The 17,393-nt window shown below is 37.2% G+C and overlaps 1 protein-coding gene across 1 annotated transcript; it reads left to right on the top strand.

Annotated features, from left to right (window-relative positions):
* The first annotated feature begins 14,272 nt into the window (after positions 1 to 14,272).
* On the top strand, positions 14,273 to 16,366 carry LOC18432837 (LOB domain-containing protein 4). Its single transcript, XM_020666400.2, has 2 exons — positions 14,273 to 14,867; positions 15,638 to 16,366. Exons 1-2 carry the CDS (start codon positions 14,694 to 14,696, stop codon positions 16,061 to 16,063), a joined length of 600 nt encoding a protein of 199 aa, XP_020522059.1. The 5' UTR covers positions 14,273 to 14,693; the 3' UTR covers positions 16,064 to 16,366.
* The last annotated feature ends 1,027 nt before the right edge of the window (positions 16,367 to 17,393 follow it).

The raw sequence follows: 17,393 nt of genomic DNA, 5'->3' as shown, positions 1-17,393 counted from the left end.
TTCAAAAACTTTAATTCTTTATTAAAATCGTAACATGTCCCTGCTCCGGGTTCTATTTCAAATCTTCCCCTACTTTCAAAATTTCTAAAACATTTTCTAATATGAAGGAGCTTGGACAGTCGTATATGATAATTACAGCGTTTGCTACGTTGCTGCCTCGTCTCTCACTTCGAATTCTGTCAGACAAGTTTCTTCTTATAGAAAGTTTTTCCCTATAGACAACCTTAGGAAACCCTAAGGAGATCAAAGAAAATGCCAGGGTTAAAAATTCAAATTGTAAACACCCTTGACGTTAAGTAGCATGGCCAGAAAATTCAAATCGAGTTTCAAGCTTGTGTAAGTCATCGACATATCATGCCGAAAACCCTAAGAAGAAAAATGCCCTAGGAGGGTGAGCTCGGTGAGCGCAATGACTTGGAGCAATTAGTTGTGTGCCCCTTGACCAGGTGACTTCAGGACAAAATTTAAAATGTTTGCTTTATCTTTGACATTCACCTACCCCCTGAAGGATAAGGAATGTCAAAGTGTCTACTTCTTTGCCACTCACCTGTCCCTCGAAGGATAGGGAGTGTCAAAGAGGCACAACTGTAGACACCCCATTTTAAATATGACAAATTATGTGGTTTCTTGAACCTTTAGGATCATAATTAACCTAGGAAACCCAAATCCATAGTTCAAATAGCCTACCTCGTGATCTGGAACCAGTTGGCTTGCCCAGAACCCTACAAAAACCGTGTTTTGACCCAGATTTTTGTAAATGCCTTGTCTTATCAAAACAATCATTAAAAATAGTAAAAGTCTCCTTTTTTACCCAAATTCTCTCTAGAAGCTTCATAAGAGGCTGAAGAACACACCTAAAAAGAAAAAACTCAAATTTGACATGGTTTAGTTTGGGCGACACGGGGCGTGCTACCCAGGCAACACTACCCATGCTGCCCAGATCCGGGACCCTCAAAATTTGACTTTTTTACTAGGGATTTGCTTGTTACGCATGATTATCCTTCCCAACGAGTTTGGACCCCTATAAGACCTCTTTTTGTGGTCATTTGAGGGGATCGAGACTTCAAAGAGAAAAAAACCCTAGAGATAGGGATTGAAACCAGAGAGAGAACGAGAGAAACTCTAAAGAAAAATCTAGCTTCCTGAGACTCTAACCCTAAAGTAAAAGAAAACCTAGACTTAGGGCACAACCACCCAAGATCTACCCTTAGGGCACAACGACCCTTCTTCATCCAGAATCTTGCTAGTGAATATCCGAATCAGAGGGGCAAAAGAGGACTGGTTCTAATACGGGCGATCACCAGAAGGCTTGGGAGTCTCGGGCCATCCGGCCCTGTTTGATATCATCTTCTCTTGTATTTTATCTCTTTCATTTTATTGTTCGTATGTCGTTACTTTAATTTTATTTTTCTCTGTTTTGGTTAATCTGCTTAAAAATTGTATCTTGGATATTTTTGGATCATGCTGGCTCTGCCACAGATTTGAAGATAAATCTGCTCGTTTTTCGGCAGATCTGGCCTTAGATCTGAATTTGATTTGTCCCACGCTATTTACCATATTATTTCCTTTATTTTTCATCATTTTAAGGTGTCAGATTTGAGAGACCTTCATTCTAAGATCTCTCTTATTTTGCACAGTAAACAATATTATACATACATAGTTTGATGATCTCCTTTTGAAACGTGTGTTGTTCATATGCAAGGAACTCCACTTGAGTTGTATCCTCTCAAATGAATGTATTTGGAAGTCAATAGCTCACTGTTACAATAGTGACCTTGCTGTAATTTGTATTTTTGAGTTGAAATTACTAGTATATTGTAAACTTTTCAGGTTGTATTGGTTTGTTTTCAACTACAATGTAGTCAAAGTCAAGAGCACTAGTTTCTATACACTCACACTGATGACTCCCAATATGTCTCGAGGCCATCAACACCTCAAGAGCAACATAAAGTTGCAAATGAAAAAGATTACAAAAAAAGAGCAAGGCAACCACTTGCTCCGTTGTCTCAAATAAGCCAAGTGGAGCATCCACACTCTGCTTGGGCATCCTACTACGTGGCATCAACGGCCTCAGGAGTCGGCAAGGAAAAAATGTGATTGGTCTTGAGAATGCTTAGGGGCCTCAAAAATAAAAAAAGAATAAATAAAAGTTGTACTAAGTATTCTTAGGGATGTAGAAAAATGAAAATATTCCCATTCAAGAAAAAAAAGTAAAAAGGAAATTAGTTTAGCCAACTGACCAGGATATTGATAGACTAGGAAGCTGAGAGTGACTCCAAGTCTAAAGATCAAGGTCTGAGTGAAGCAGTTCAAGAGGGAAAATTCAACAAGGAATTCAGAAACCACAGTCAAAGAAGTGTGAGATACCAACCAGGGGAAAGGAAAATCCAAAGATAACCAAGACTAAATCCTCTCTGCCACCTGACAGAAAGAAGGAAGACCGAGTTCTCATCTGGACAAAGTATCAAGAAGGAAAACACCACTGACTCTTCGTCTTCTCCTCCTCCTCCTTCACCCTCTTCTTCTTCTCCTCCTCTTTCTTCATCTTCTTCAAAAGTGAAAAGAAAAAAAAAAAATAAAAAAATAAAAAAAGAAAGACAAAATTCCCCGAGATGAAAATCCGAAAGGAACCTCGAGGGTTGAGAAAAGAGTCATCAAGCTGAACACTCAATGTTGACCCTGGGGGATATTGGAGAAGTTGAGAATATCTCCTCCCTTCTCCAATATCTCTAGACATTATTCTCGACTTCTTTTCTCAAGTCAAAAAGATGTTAAAAGAAAAATAAATATGAAGGCATCAGTCCAACTAAATTTGAAGAGCCTCGAATATTTGAACTTCAAAAAGATAGGTAGTGGAGGAACATAATTTGAAGTCCAAGGAGATTCCAAACACTCAAGGGTAATATCCCATACTATCCAAAACATTGGTTTGCTCAGAAACTTCATAAAATCCCCATTGAGTTGTGACACAAGAGCTACGATTGTAAGATGAGGAAGTTCTTGATGATTCCTCATCTTGAAGGTCCCTAGCAAAAGCTAGGCAAGCTCACATTTGGAAAACAAAAAAAAAAACTCCATGGTAGCATGCGCCTAAAATACCAATTTGTTTTTTGAAATTCTCCCTCTCTTCAAAACTTTCCCCTATATGTTTGTCAAGATTTCAAAATCTTAATTTCTTTTTTTAAAAATCGTATGCTCAAGCACCTGGTTCTGTTCTCAAAAGTTCCTCTCTTTGCTTTCAAAATTGCTAAAAATGTTTTCTAAAACAAAGGAGTTGGACAATCCTATACGTGATGTTACATGTTTCCATATTCTCTAAATGTCTTGAAGCATAAATCCTTAGGAAAAACCCATCTGTAGGAAAAACAACCCATAGGTTCCCAAATCGTTAGCCTTCCTTGGATCCTAGGAATTTAGAATCAAAGGCCAATAGAAGTTCAATTAGCTAGAAATTCATCACCAACATTTCTTCTCAAAATTAAAAAATCCCATTCCATCGAAAACTAGGATCCAAAAATAAAGGTTTAAAGCTAAAGATGACTGACTACACTGGCATCCCAGGTAACATTAGGGTGACTTTAACAAAGAGAAGTCACTGGCTCAAAGATAGCACTATTCTTATTGACTGTCACTTCAAATCCCGTTTAATAGATACCTTTGTCAAAACCACTACGTCAAATACAGTGCATTGCCAGTTCGATATCTTATGAATAAAAAATATCCCTTGGTGTACTGCCTTCCCAGAGGGTTGTAGTCATTCAAAAGGATGACTCCTCAATTTTTCTTTTCATCAAGTCTCGAGTGTTTACTTCTTTGCCATTCACCTGACGTCCTAGGTGAATGCCAAAGAGGGGCGGCAACCATAGACACCCCACAAATTCTAGCTAAGGGAATTCCTAGAAATCTTGATTCTGAGTCCTAAGGGCCACGATAACCCTAGTGAATCCTACTACACATAGACCCAGTTTAGTTTTCCCAAAAACCCTCCAAAACCTATCCCAAGCTATAGTAGACCCTGAGAGATTTCTAATGGATGAAGAATCACTCAAATCGGATGCATCATGGAGAGTTAGAGCATGTCGAGCCAGTTGCCTGAGGTGAAATGATCAAAATGCCCCAATGCACGAGCCGCGACTAGTCAGGCCACACGATAGGCATTGTGTCATGCACGGGCCACGTGACAAGCCATGATTCACGCAACCAAATGGGCTCGAGGCGGTGCATTCTTCACTTAAATCCAAAATATTACAAAAAAATCCAAAATATTCAACATCTTTGACTAAATCTGGACCCTTGGATTAAATTGACTTATTTTCAGTCGCCGATACAAATCAATCTCAATCTATAAATACCCACTCCAAAATCCCAAAAAACTAATCCAAAAAATCACTGAAAAATCCCTAGAAAAATCCTTAGGAATATTCTTAGAAAACTTCAGAAAATAGGAAAAATCCTCTATAAAATTAGGTAAAATCATAGATATTTAGGAAAAATCCTATGAAAGCCTATAAAATTAAGGAATTCGTAAAACCCTTATAAAATTAGGGAAAAAGTTAGAAAATGGGGAAAAGCCCAATAGAGCCTTAGGCTAAAGCCCTTAAACCCACATCCTACTAAAAGCTCTTCAAACTCGAGATCAAATTCTAGGAACAAGTTTTCCTAGATCTAAAAGCTTAGATCCAAGCTTCACGAAAGCAAGAGAATGCGTCAAATGGTATAAATGAACCAGTGGTACTAATACTGGCCCAAACTCCGAGTTTCTCATGTATGCAATCTCTCTCCTATTTTTTTAAATTTATTTTTTAAAAATTTATTTTCTAATTGTTCCTTTATCACTTAGATTTAGTTCGAATTAGGAAGCCTTTTAAGGTTTATAAACAAATTTTGAAACTAGGACTACTAGTAGACTCATAAGACAACCAAATCTGCATAGATCTGCAAGGCTTCTGAGCCGATAATTTGAGCGACCATACTCTCTTTACGATTTCTAAAATTAACTTATTTTGAAAGAGATTTGAGTTGATCTCGCTTAGAGATCGACACAATTCCGAGCATAAACAAGGTAGTTCTTAAGCTAGGGAGTTCCAATTTACATAACAACTCCAACTCTGTAGGGAATTCTAGCTTATAAAAATACATTCATAGATTCAATAGTATTTGCAATTATTTGGTAGTTGTTGGCAAACCATATCTGATGAAAATATGGTATTTTGTCTTCTTAATGAATTTGGACCCAAATATGAGAGCTTAAGCCACAAATCCCTTCCTATTATAAAATTATACCTCTCCTTTAGAGTCATAAGGACAGAAATCAGCCCCTTTCCTTTAAACAACACTCATATCCGAATTAAAATATGGCCTTTGTTGGGCAACCGAACAATTTTATGCCCAAAAGAGGTACTCAGAATTACTGCAGTAAAGGGAGAAATAACTTTGGTGGTCAACAGTTTTTCAACTCTCGTAGATGCAGGTTAATTTAAACATGTCAGATAAGTAATGTGGGAAGTGGGGTTCCCCGAAATAAACTAAGAAAGCAATGATACACCTCCTCTACAACACAGGAATCATGGTTTGCAACAAGATTTACAGATACAACTGTCAACTTAGACGCCCCTAAGAAAAGTGTCAAATCTATGGAAGATTTGGACACACTGCATTCTAGTGTTGGCATCGGTTCAACTGCATGTACCAAGTAAAAGATATTCCTTAGGCTCTTGATGCAACAACTATAGCTAATTCATAAGACATGGAATAGCTCCCGAACACAGGTGCCTCCACTCATATGACAAGAGATCCAAGTAAGTTACAAAACCTCCATCCCTATAGACATATAGATATAGTCATGGTTGGGAATGGTGATCAATTGACTATTTCTTATGTGGGGCAATGCAAATATTGCAATTGGGGCTAGAAAATTCAATGTCTCAAATGTTCTTTTGGTGCTTGAATTGAAAAACGAAGATATTATTTGTTAGCCAATTTACAATAGATTTTTCTTGTATTTTAAGTTCTCATCAAATAATTTTCTGATTAAAGAAAAGAGCACAAGGAGAACTCTGGCCAAGGGGAATGGGAAAGGGGGGACTAAACACAGTTAAGGGAGTAAATAAGCGTTACTCTTTAATCAGAATAAAAGACCATCCGGAGATGTCTTGCTTCAACATCTTGAACATCGTCAAAATGAAGCTTTCATAACTTAGAATCTAAACAGTTGATCAATGTTAATGCATAAAATAAATCCCAATATATTTGTGCTAGTCATCAGATGGGAAACATTGTAAGCTCCCAATTCGTGGTGGGTAAACCCCTTTTAATATTCACTCAGACTTATGCGGATCTACTCCAATTTTATCTAATCAGAGTTATCGATTTATGTGGTGTATGTGGATGATTATATTCATTTTACTTAGATTTATCCTTCGAAATAAAAATTTAAAATTTTCTTTGCACTCGCGAAATTTTATTATGGTTGAAAGGAGGTTTGATAAGAGAGCTGAAATTTTTCAATGGGATGGAGGTGGTGAATTTGCTAGGAAATAATTTATTTATCATCTTAATGACGACGGAATCCTGCAGTAATTATCACATTCAGTAACCTTGAGTAAAATAGATCAGATGAAAGGAAACATATTTTTATAGGATTAGGTTTTATTATGATGTTTTATGCAAGAATTCTATAATAGTTTGGGATGAATCCTTCCATACTGTAGTATTTTTTATTATTAGAATTTTCTCTACCAATTTAAAAATTGATTTACCATACTCAATAATGTTTGGCCACTTGCCAAACTACTCCTCCTTTCGAGTATTTGGTTTTTGGGGTTTTCTATATCTCATAGACTGTTACAAACAAATTTATTCCCCACTCTCTTTCATGCGTATTTTTAGGATACATGATCTAGCATAAGGGCTATAGATGTTTATATCCATCCATCAGATGAGTCTATTTCTCCAAACATGTTATATTTGATGAAAATATATATCATTATGTAAACTCAAATTCTTTCTTTGATGATGATCAGGTTCAGGGGAGATATCTACTTATGTAGAATGGTTTGAGTTACACACAAATTTCTCCCTCTTCTGATTCGTCCTATCCACATGATGACATCGATGTTTCTGCTCTTTCAGGTCTTACCTTGGCCCATAACAATGATAGCTCTCTAGCTTCTCTCATATAAGATGATGATACCAATATAACACAAATGCCAGATGCCCAAGAAAGCAACTAATATGATTTTCTCGAGCCCTTGAGCATCCTCATCATCACATGGTCACATGAACTCAAGATGATACTTGAAGACCTCGAATTCTCTTGTCCATGGCAGTAGTCTCAAATGCTCCTACTTTGGAAGATATCCCTTTGGTACATAAATCTATCAAATCAGTCATGGGCCATCTGGGTGGGTATCGTGCAATGGAAGAGGAAATTGAAACTTAACACATTAATTCTACTTGGGAGCTAGTGCCACATATTTCAATGATAATGTTGTTTGTTGTCATTGGGTTTATGCGACTAAATTAAAATCTGATGACATTCTACAGAGACTTAAGGTCATGCTAGTCGCTAAAGGATACAATCAAGTTGCTGGAGTTGATTGCTCTCAAACATTAAACCATATTATTACATCTGTTATTATTTGAATTGTGCTCACCATAGTTGTGACGGCCCAACTTTTCCCGGCTGGTTAGAGTACATGGCGAGATAAGGAGGAAGCAAGGATAGAAAGAGCTCAGCGTTGGCTGTGTAGAAAGCCTAGCGCCGGCTGTGTAGAGAGCCTAGCACCGGCTGTGTAGAGGAGAAAGTGTCAGTGCCGACTGGGGTTGAGTGTCAGCGCCGATTGGCTTGTGTGTAGCTCCGGCTGGGTTGTGTGCAGCACTGCTTGTGAAGAGAAGAGAATGTCAGCGCCGGTTGGGTTGTGTGTAGTGCCGGCTAAATAGAGACCAGTGCCGGCTGAGTAGAAAGCCCAACGCCGACTGTGTAGATAAGCAGTGTCGGCTGTGACATGCATGAGTTGAGTATGACACTTGTTAAATACATGTTGTTTGAGTGCCATTTGTCCAGATTTTGAAGTCCTTTGGTGACACTTGGGCAGCCACCCCATCCACAAGAATACCTAAGCCTCCTTTCTCTCCCATGCCACTCACTCTCCCCTCATCTCTTCTCTCTCTCTCTAAAGTAAGGATTCAAATGTGGCTATTGGATGGCAGCCATTGTTGAGTGGGTGAGAGCTGTGAAAGGAAAATTTGAAAGGGCACCATTGTTGTTTAGGTAAGTGGATTCATCACCATTGCATGGTAGTCGTAAAGATGCATGGGAATTTATGCATGTGAAATAAGAAAGGAAAGTGTATGTGATGTAGAATTAATGCATGTAAAAATATACCTTTTTCACTGAAATTTGGGGGCTTTGTTCTATAATGAAAGTGGATGCTAAGGCTGAATGTATGATTCTTAGATTATATGAGAAATGCATGCTATGTGCATATATTGTGAGTGAATGGTTGTTATCATGTTCCTCACCATGAAATGAAGGCCAGGGAGTGTATTCTTAAGATAAGTTATATGCCATTGTGAAATTTCAGGAATATATGTATTCTTTTAAGAGGCTTTTGAATAGTCAAATGGGGTCAGATTGACCTCAAATTATTGTCATGGGAAAGATATACGAGTCTGGTAAAATTGTTGTTTTTTCCCACTGTTTAAAATCTTTACAAAAATGAAGTTATGTTTCAATATGATAAGGTATATCATTGTTGACTGTTTTCCTAGATTTTTCACATATACCACTGTAGTGACTTATTTTAACCAACCAAACGATGTTCATTTTCTGCCAAGCCATAACCATTTGAAAGATCTTTGAATGGCTAAGATTTACATGTAGAAACTATTTTGAAATTCTTTTTAGATTGAAAGTTATGGTTTGTTTTAGAAAGGTATGTCACTATGGGCAGTTTTGATAAAATCCAGAACTATTACCTTGTTTTGCACGAATGTTTGAGCCATCAAATGGAATCCAAATACTTTCAAATTAGCTTTGTTAGAAAGATATGATTTTAAAACCGTCACAATTTGCTTCACGGTTTGGGAGTTATACTTATATGAAGCAGGGTATGTCGCTGTCCCTTGTGTACTGCAGGTTACAGCCAGTAAACCCTCAACTCTTTGAACCTTTAAGAGGTCAAACAGAATCCAAATTGTCTTCAAACTAATCCCATTTGAAGGATATGTATGTTTAGTACGAAATTGGTTTTGGAATCATCTTCAAACTCTAAGTGGTCTAAAAGTTACGACCCTGATGGTGAGAGCATGTCATTGCCCTTGATGACAGGAAATTGAGCTGTAAGGCTTAACTGGAATAATATCAACATTACTATGGTACTGTCATTATGATATTGCTTAAATGATATTTGCCACTATCTAATGCGATATTACTGCTATCATGATGAAATATTGATATCACCATAATATGATATCATGCTGGTTATGTGATATGTGAATGGATACCTACTTTGTGAATGATGGTATCATGCTGCTTATGTGATATGTGAATGGATGCCTATTGTGTGAATGATGGTATCATGTTGCTTATGTGATATGTGAATGGATACTTATTGTATAAATGATGGTATCATGCTGCTTATATGATATGTGAATGGATACCTACTGTGTGAATGATAGTATCATGATGCTTATGTGATATGTGAATGGATACCTACTGTGTGAATGATGGTATCATGCTGCTTCTATGATATGTGAATGGATACCTACTATGTGAATGATAGTATCATGCTGCTTATGTGTTATGTGAATGGGCACCTACTGTGTGAATGATGGTACTGGCAGTAGTGATGCTTATGTGTTATGTGAATGAGTACCTACTGTGTGAGTGATGGTGCTAGTAGCTTCCTGTTGGGCACCTATTATGTGAATGCTGGTGCCGGCAGCCGTAATCTTCCCCTGACTCCTTATGATAGGACGGGACTCAGGATGTGAGTAGTTGGGAGGGTCGCGCCCCCCAGATCTATGTGGGAACTACGCATTGAGTCACCTAATGGTAGTGTAACGCTCTCTCACCAGAAGGGCTTAAGGAAAGGGTCATGTCTTGCAAGGCCACTGCATATCGAATCCCTAAAGCGTGCTGGGGATTGTGTTCATGAGTGAGGACATTACGAAGTGGATTTACCCACTTGCCATTGTCCTCCCTCCTGAGTGAGGATAGAAGTCCCAAGTTCAGGATTGGCTTAGCCTAACCGATGTGGCTTCTACTTCACGAGTAAATAGATTTCTTTGCCTGTCTTATTTAAGTTTTATGCGTGAACTTTTAATTGTACCTGTGATCTGTTGTCCTTACTACTCTGCTTTAAGTAAGGTGATTGTGACTTATGCATTGTATATTGAACTTCTTTTATCATATGACTATTATAATCATGAGAACCATATTCAAGGTTTTCACTTGATACCTTGCGAATATATATATATGTGTGTGTGTGTGTGTGTGTGTGTGTGTGTGTGTGTGTATGTGTGTGTATGTGTGTGTGTGTGTGCTTTGCAATATTGTATCACTATTATGCTGGTTGGAATGCAATGGTGTAGATCTGTATATTGGGCTTTTAGCTTATTCCATCTTAATCTCATAACTGTAGAGTGATGGGTGGTGGCATCCGTGCTAAAGGTGGGTGGCCGTTTGAGGGTTTGAAACTCGAAGTTTAGAAGTTTGTGAAGCCGTCTTCCGAAGAATTTCACAGTATGTTTTGGTGATTTCAGCAAAATGATGTATACTTCATTTTGTGTATTTTGGGCCATTAATGCCTTCAAGAAACTGTAAAAACCTTTTATATTGAATGAACGAAATGGCTGAACCTGTTGGATTGATTTTGTTTGAGTGGATTTATTCTAGTTTCCTGTCGTGGTTTGCTCTCGATTTCGTGTTTTATGCGTTGAGTCACTCCCACTTGAGTGACGTTCGTGACCTCCGGTCACGATCCTGTGCTCTATCACCCTCTGGCAGGGGTCAGGGGTCAGGGAGCAGGGTTGTGACAATAGCCATTGTGTGACACTGACCTATCAAGTAGCTTGATGCGAAAAATATTTTTCTACATGGCTTTCTTAAGGAACTTGTATTTGGAACAACCTCCTACCTTTATGGGCTCAGAATATCAAAATCGTATCTACAATTTAAAAAGAGCTTTACATGGTCTCTGACAAGCATCTCTCGATTGTTTGTCGCACTCTTAAAGGCACTGTTATCCTTCTCCTGTATGTTGATATTATTATTACAAGTGATAATTTAGATATTTTGGAATGGTTTATTTCTCAACTCGAAAGAGAATTTGCAATGTAAGATCTTGGACCCCTTCACTACTTTTTAAGTAATATTTTCTGTCTCAAACCAAATACACTCGAAACCTTCGTGTTCACGTTCAAATGCTAAGTGTCAAACCTATTTCAACACTGTAAGCAATGAAGAATAATGTTCATGAGAATTCTGATCCTTTTCTTAATCTATCTCTTTATTGGAGAATTGTTGGCGCACTCTAATACATTACCATAACGCGGTTTGACCTTTCTCAATGTGTCAATTTATGCATGCCCCTACAGTAGCATATTTTCAGGAAGTTAAGCGGATTTTATGCTATCTCAATGGTACATAATTCTTTGGTATAAGAATCTTATCTGCTAATTCTCTTGAGATATAAACCTTCTCTTATACAGACTGTGTCGTCTGTCTAAACACTCGTCATTCAACTACTGGTTTTATACCTGTCTTGGTTCCAATTGCATATCGTAAAGTGTTAAAAAAACAATAAATTGTGGCTCGTTCGAGTGTTGAAGCTGAATAATCTATGGCATTCATTGCTACAAAATTGACATGGTTTTCTTTTAATTCTTGGAGACATTAGGTTTCCTGTGTCTTAAATACCAACAATTTTATGTGACAATATTAGTGCTCTCTACATAGCTAATCCTATTCTTCATGCTCGAACAAAGCACATTGAGTTAGACTATAATTTTGTGCGTGAGAAGGTTGCTATTTAATCACTTGTTACTCTATTTTTTTGCTCTTGAAATCTAGTAGTTGGTATCTTTATTAAGCCTCTTCCACGTGATGTTTTTGAGGTCTTTGCTTCAAACTCGTATTTCAGATGTCTCTCCAGCTGAGTTTGAGAGGCAGTAATAGAAATAAAATCCAGCACTCCAAGTTTTTTTTGGAAGGCCACAAGGTGGAAATATTGTTATTTCCTTTTAAAGGCAATTATGCACAACACATGCAAAGAAACTGAGCATGTAACAAGATAGAAAAGTATATATTATATGTATCATGGATAGGAAAGTGCTGACAATGTAAATTGTACATAAGTTGTACTCCTTTTTTTATTGCAGTGCTATTGTATATACGGTGACCAAAAGAACCACCATAGTGTGTGGGGCACTTTATTTTTCAAAAGTTCCTTTCTCTCTAAAATTCTTTTCTAAGTAGTAGATTTTGATCATTGATTTTGTGTTTCATTCCCTTTGATACCTTTGCTACTGTACCAAATGCCAAATTCCTTCTTTTCCCTTGGTATTCTCCCTTCCTTCTTAATCATTTGTAGCTGGTTTATATACATGTTACTTGGCTATGTAACCTAGCACAACATTGTAGCTCTAGCTAAATTAAATTTTGTTGAACAGTCTATCCTTCTATCATCAACGATTGAAAATTATTATCCCAAGTGACGGTTGATTGACCTATGAAAACAACATCTATGCTGCTACGCATTTTATGCCCTCAATTTTTTATGAATCCCTTTATAGGAATATGACTAAGTGTGAACTGTTTTATACTTGTGGTTGCAGCTGGTCCCATTAGCCGTCCTTTTTTGTTTTCAAATACATAAAGGACCTCAGCTTCTTTTTAAAAGAAGTTTTATCTTAGAGTTACAAGTTGCATTACATGTATTTTGTTGGTCATCACCATTCTGGTGCTTTTTTATACTTGGATAGTTTATGAAAGTGCAGTTATTATGGTTGTTATCATATTCATGGAACATAGTAAATGATTTTCAAATGATGGTTGATGATTACCATAACAGTCATAGAGAAATGAAAATAATATGCACATGATGCTTTTGACCTTGGTAACAATATATTGCAAACTATATTATTATGATAGGTGTGATCAGTATGACTTATGAAAAATATTGAAGAGCCAGACAAATTGTTCATTTTTTATGTACTATTATTAAATTTCATTCTTTTTAAGCAATATTGTTGCCTCATCATGCACAAGATATGTGAATAAAATTATCTTTTGTCTGTGGGTCATGATATGAACGACATCGTAAAGATCTGGATAGCCCGAATTTCTCATCCTGTCGGTGGTTCGATTATCATATCGATGTGGCACGTTGAGTATCAGTCGCTCTTGCGTTATCTCACGAAGAGGGACGTAGGCATGTGGAGTCCTGCAGACCTTTATTCGGGGTTAATTCAGCTATTCAGCCATCTCTCCTTTACACCTTAACTTCTACAGGTTTAATTTCTACAGTGTTCATATCATGTATGGGTGTAACCCTAAAGAAATCATGGGCATGAGGAGAACTAAGATTAAAAAATTTGAAGGTTTCATTATAACAGGCCTCCCTTCTGAGTTTGAAATTGAACTCATAGCTAGTGAGTTTAATGAGGGAAACACATTCCCATGAGCCAACATGAATAGAAACTTAAAGGACTTTGAAAGTTAGCTCCTCGATAAATACACAAATTAAAATGGGAGAGTAAATGTGGGGAAGTGGTATATTAAGGAGAGTTTCTCCCAAAATTAAAATGGTAGAGTAAATGTGGGGAAGTGGAATATTAAGGAGAGTTTCTCCCCTTATTTACTTCACTCAACTAGAAGGGTCCTTCTCATTTAAAGATAAGGGAATGGTATTATAATTTCTCCATGATAATATCTGAAATAAAGGACCCACAAAAAAAACCCAAACCCTAGTTTTCACACCCGTCCCCTCCAATGGTTTTTAAATCGCTAGTCATTGCATACTCCAAACTCCCTGCAATGCCATGAATGTGTTGCATCCAACCCATCACCTCCCTTATAAATTACCTCATAAGTGCTTATTAATATGATTTGGTCATCACATACTATTACATAAATTGCAATAGTTATGGCATTTGCTCAGGTTTGCATGACATTTCAGGAGACAAGTTCTGAAAATAACCTACACGCAAAGACCCCTTTACAACAAAATGGAACTGTAAATACTGAGATCCCAATGGGTTAAAACCTGGCTTGTTACTTCAACCTGGGTGTTGTTTTTACTTCATAAAATGGGTGAAAGTTCTTTCTCAGTTTTAAGCCACACAAGAGCTTAAATGCTTCTCTCGTTCAATTTTTAAGCTGCCTATAAATATCTGTATTGGGTTCTCTGTAGGAGCCCATTTTCTTTTCCACAGTGCCAGCCCAAGTGCCATAAGGGCGAAAAAGTTATTATGGAGAACTTTGGCTCCTTGTTTTCCACAAAGTTCTTTGAGTTCCTAGTAATAGAAATAGCTTCTTTCATATTCCAGGGTGTCAGAAAGCTTCTTTGAAATTCTATTGATAGAGAAAGCAACAGAAATTCAAGATTATTGATTGGTAATTTGCTTTGTATAAGAGAGAGAAAGACAGAGAGAGAGAGAGAGTGAGAGGGGATAGGAGGCCTCCTATCATGAAGAGCTGTTCAAGGATGAAGATCAAGATGCCATGTGCAGGCTGCAAGCTTCTGCGCAGGAGGTGCACAAAGGACTGCATATTCGTGCCGTATTTTCCAGCAACTGATCCCGAGAAGTTTGCTGGTGTTCATCGTATCTTTGGTGCTAGCAATGTTAGCAAGATGCTGAGGGTAATTACCACAAGCAACTCTATTCTTTTCAGATTGTCACAATTATTTTCTTTCTCTCATTTGTTGTTTATTGCTATGATGCTTTCTATTACTGTTACAATATGGTTGTCGTAATTGTCCTGCTTGATGTTATGGTTATTTATTTCTAGAATATCAGGAATTATTATTATTATTATTGATTACTTATGATTATTGTGAAGTTTTCTTTTCCCATTTACTTTTGAAGGACAAAGAGGAAAGAAAATCTAAGTATGGATACAAGGTTGTTACCATATAAAGTAGATCCACTATTCATAAAATACTAGTACCTATTTTTTCTCAATTTTCAAATGGGTTTCTTTTTTCCTCTCTCCATTTTTAGCTTTGTATGAGCATCCAAAGTATCACGAGGCATCTGCAGTGCATCAGCATATACTTTTTCTCTAAGTACTGCCCTTTGTCTTGGGAAAGTAGAGTGGATGCGTTAGTGAAGTGCTGTACTTTGCAAGGACAGCACTGAGTACCAAACATAAATGTTGAAAACACGAAAACATTGAGGTGTTCCAAGACCTCTCTCTCCCTCTCTCTTTTCGGACTTCTTTTTTTTATTTATTTATTTTTTTCTCCTTTTTCTTTTTTTTTTTTTTCTTTCGACAATTTTAAGAATCTCTCTCTCTCACGAACACATATACACATGCTTATACACAAGAAAAAAAATACAAAAAGTGTTTAAGAACAAGTACACATGTTTATCATACAAGTTGCTAATGTACTTTCATATTATTCTCTAGGACATCCCTGTGAACCAAAGGGGAGATGCAGTTTGCAGCATGGTGTATGAGGCTCATGCAAGACTTAAGGACCCCATCTATGGTTGTGTGGCTGCAATTGTCTCTCTCCAGCACCAAGTCTCAATTCTACAAGCCGAACTGGCCATGACCAATGCCGATAACATGAGCCTCAAGGCACAACTATCAGATGCCCTATCCGCCCTTTCACATGCAAGCCCTAGGGCCATGGACCATGTGCAAGGGAAGATGTGCACCATTACACAACTATCTGATGCTCTAACGATCTTTGCACGTGCTAGCACAAGGGCTGCCATGGATACCGAACATGCTAACACATATTCGTTCTCGACTGCACTTGATCATGGCTACTTGGAGCAACCCACCTCTTCTTTGCCCCATCTCCTTGATTGTGCAGAGCTTTTGTAAAACCATGGAGGACATGGAAGGTTGATGTTGATTTTTTGAAGGTCATGGTAGACTAGATGTATATATAGGTTGATTCATTGTTAGGGTAATATGTCAGTAGGGAACCAGCACTTGGAGAACTTTTTCCTTTACCTTTCATTAATTAGGAATGACTGAAATCTTGTTAATTCCAAATGGGATTTCAGACCCAAAATCCAGGACCCAGGGAAGTAGGTTTGAGGTCAGGATTTGGGGTTTAATGCACTCTTCCTTTTATTTGTAAGGATTATATCTATAATGTTTAATGCGAAGATTGAGGGCCAAGTATAGCATAATCGAAAGATAATGACTATTATGCTATCAGTATATTTAGTCTCTATTATCTTCCTATAAGCACATCAATTAGTCCATAGAGTGTAATCATTAGTCTATAAAACCATCTTAATAAGATCAATTTGATCAAGGGACAGATTCCATACTCCGTACTAGTATTAAGGTGCTTGTGCTCTACATTCATCACCGATGCTTTCAGGGGCCATGGAATTTTGTATATATTCTCACCAAAAAATGGGTCATGAAAAAATCAACACTCACTTATTTTCACTGCCTTGGATAAACATACATGACGGATATTGGATGTTGGGTCTGAGTACCCTCGAGATAGCATTAGAATTTCCAAAAAAAAAAAATGTGTTTCTCATTTGCTAATGATAGGTTAGGAACTTGGGATGACCAGTTTAGAGAGTAATCCAAGAAAGCATTTGGGAAATTTCTCTAACGAGATCGTGTTTCTAGTTCCCTTCACCAATGGGTTATTCCTACTAATAAATTGGAGCAAACATGACCTTTGTAAAAGTCATTGAGTTACGAGAGCGAACAAAATGGTTACTTGTTCTGTACTCTTCATGTCTAAAGCAGTGTTAGAAACGTCGACTCAGGCCCAGCACTTGAGCCGAGTCCGAGTAACTTGGCTCGGGTAGTGCCGAGTACCATAGCAGCAAAAAAATTCAAAAAAATAAGAAATGTATATTTAAAGTAAAGATTAAGCAAAATACTTCAAAATGAAATTAAAAAAGTAGTAAAAACTAGGTTTTAAAAAATGTAGTAAAAAACTGAAGTAAATAAAAATTGGTTTTAAAAAATCAACTTGTGACAGGGCATTTTTGAAATAACTAAAAAACTTGGGAAAATGAGAAAATAAGTATTTATGGCCAAAATACATTTTTCGTCAAAAATGATAAAAACAACATATATACTACAAAACGCCTATACGCGAAAATGAATAGTGATTTCGCTTACTCCCATCAACGTCTAAAGTTCATCGTATGGTCACAATTGTCTGGTAGTGTTT

Source organism: Amborella trichopoda, chromosome 7 (assembly GCF_054954075.1).
Source record: "Amborella trichopoda isolate Santa Cruz 75 chromosome 7, AtrichopodaSantaCruz75HAP2 v2.0, whole genome shotgun sequence".
Taxonomy (NCBI): Eukaryota; Viridiplantae; Streptophyta; class Magnoliopsida; order Amborellales; family Amborellaceae; genus Amborella; species Amborella trichopoda.
The sequence above is the reverse complement of the archived record's forward strand: the minus strand, read 5'-3'. Positions and strand labels throughout refer to the sequence as shown.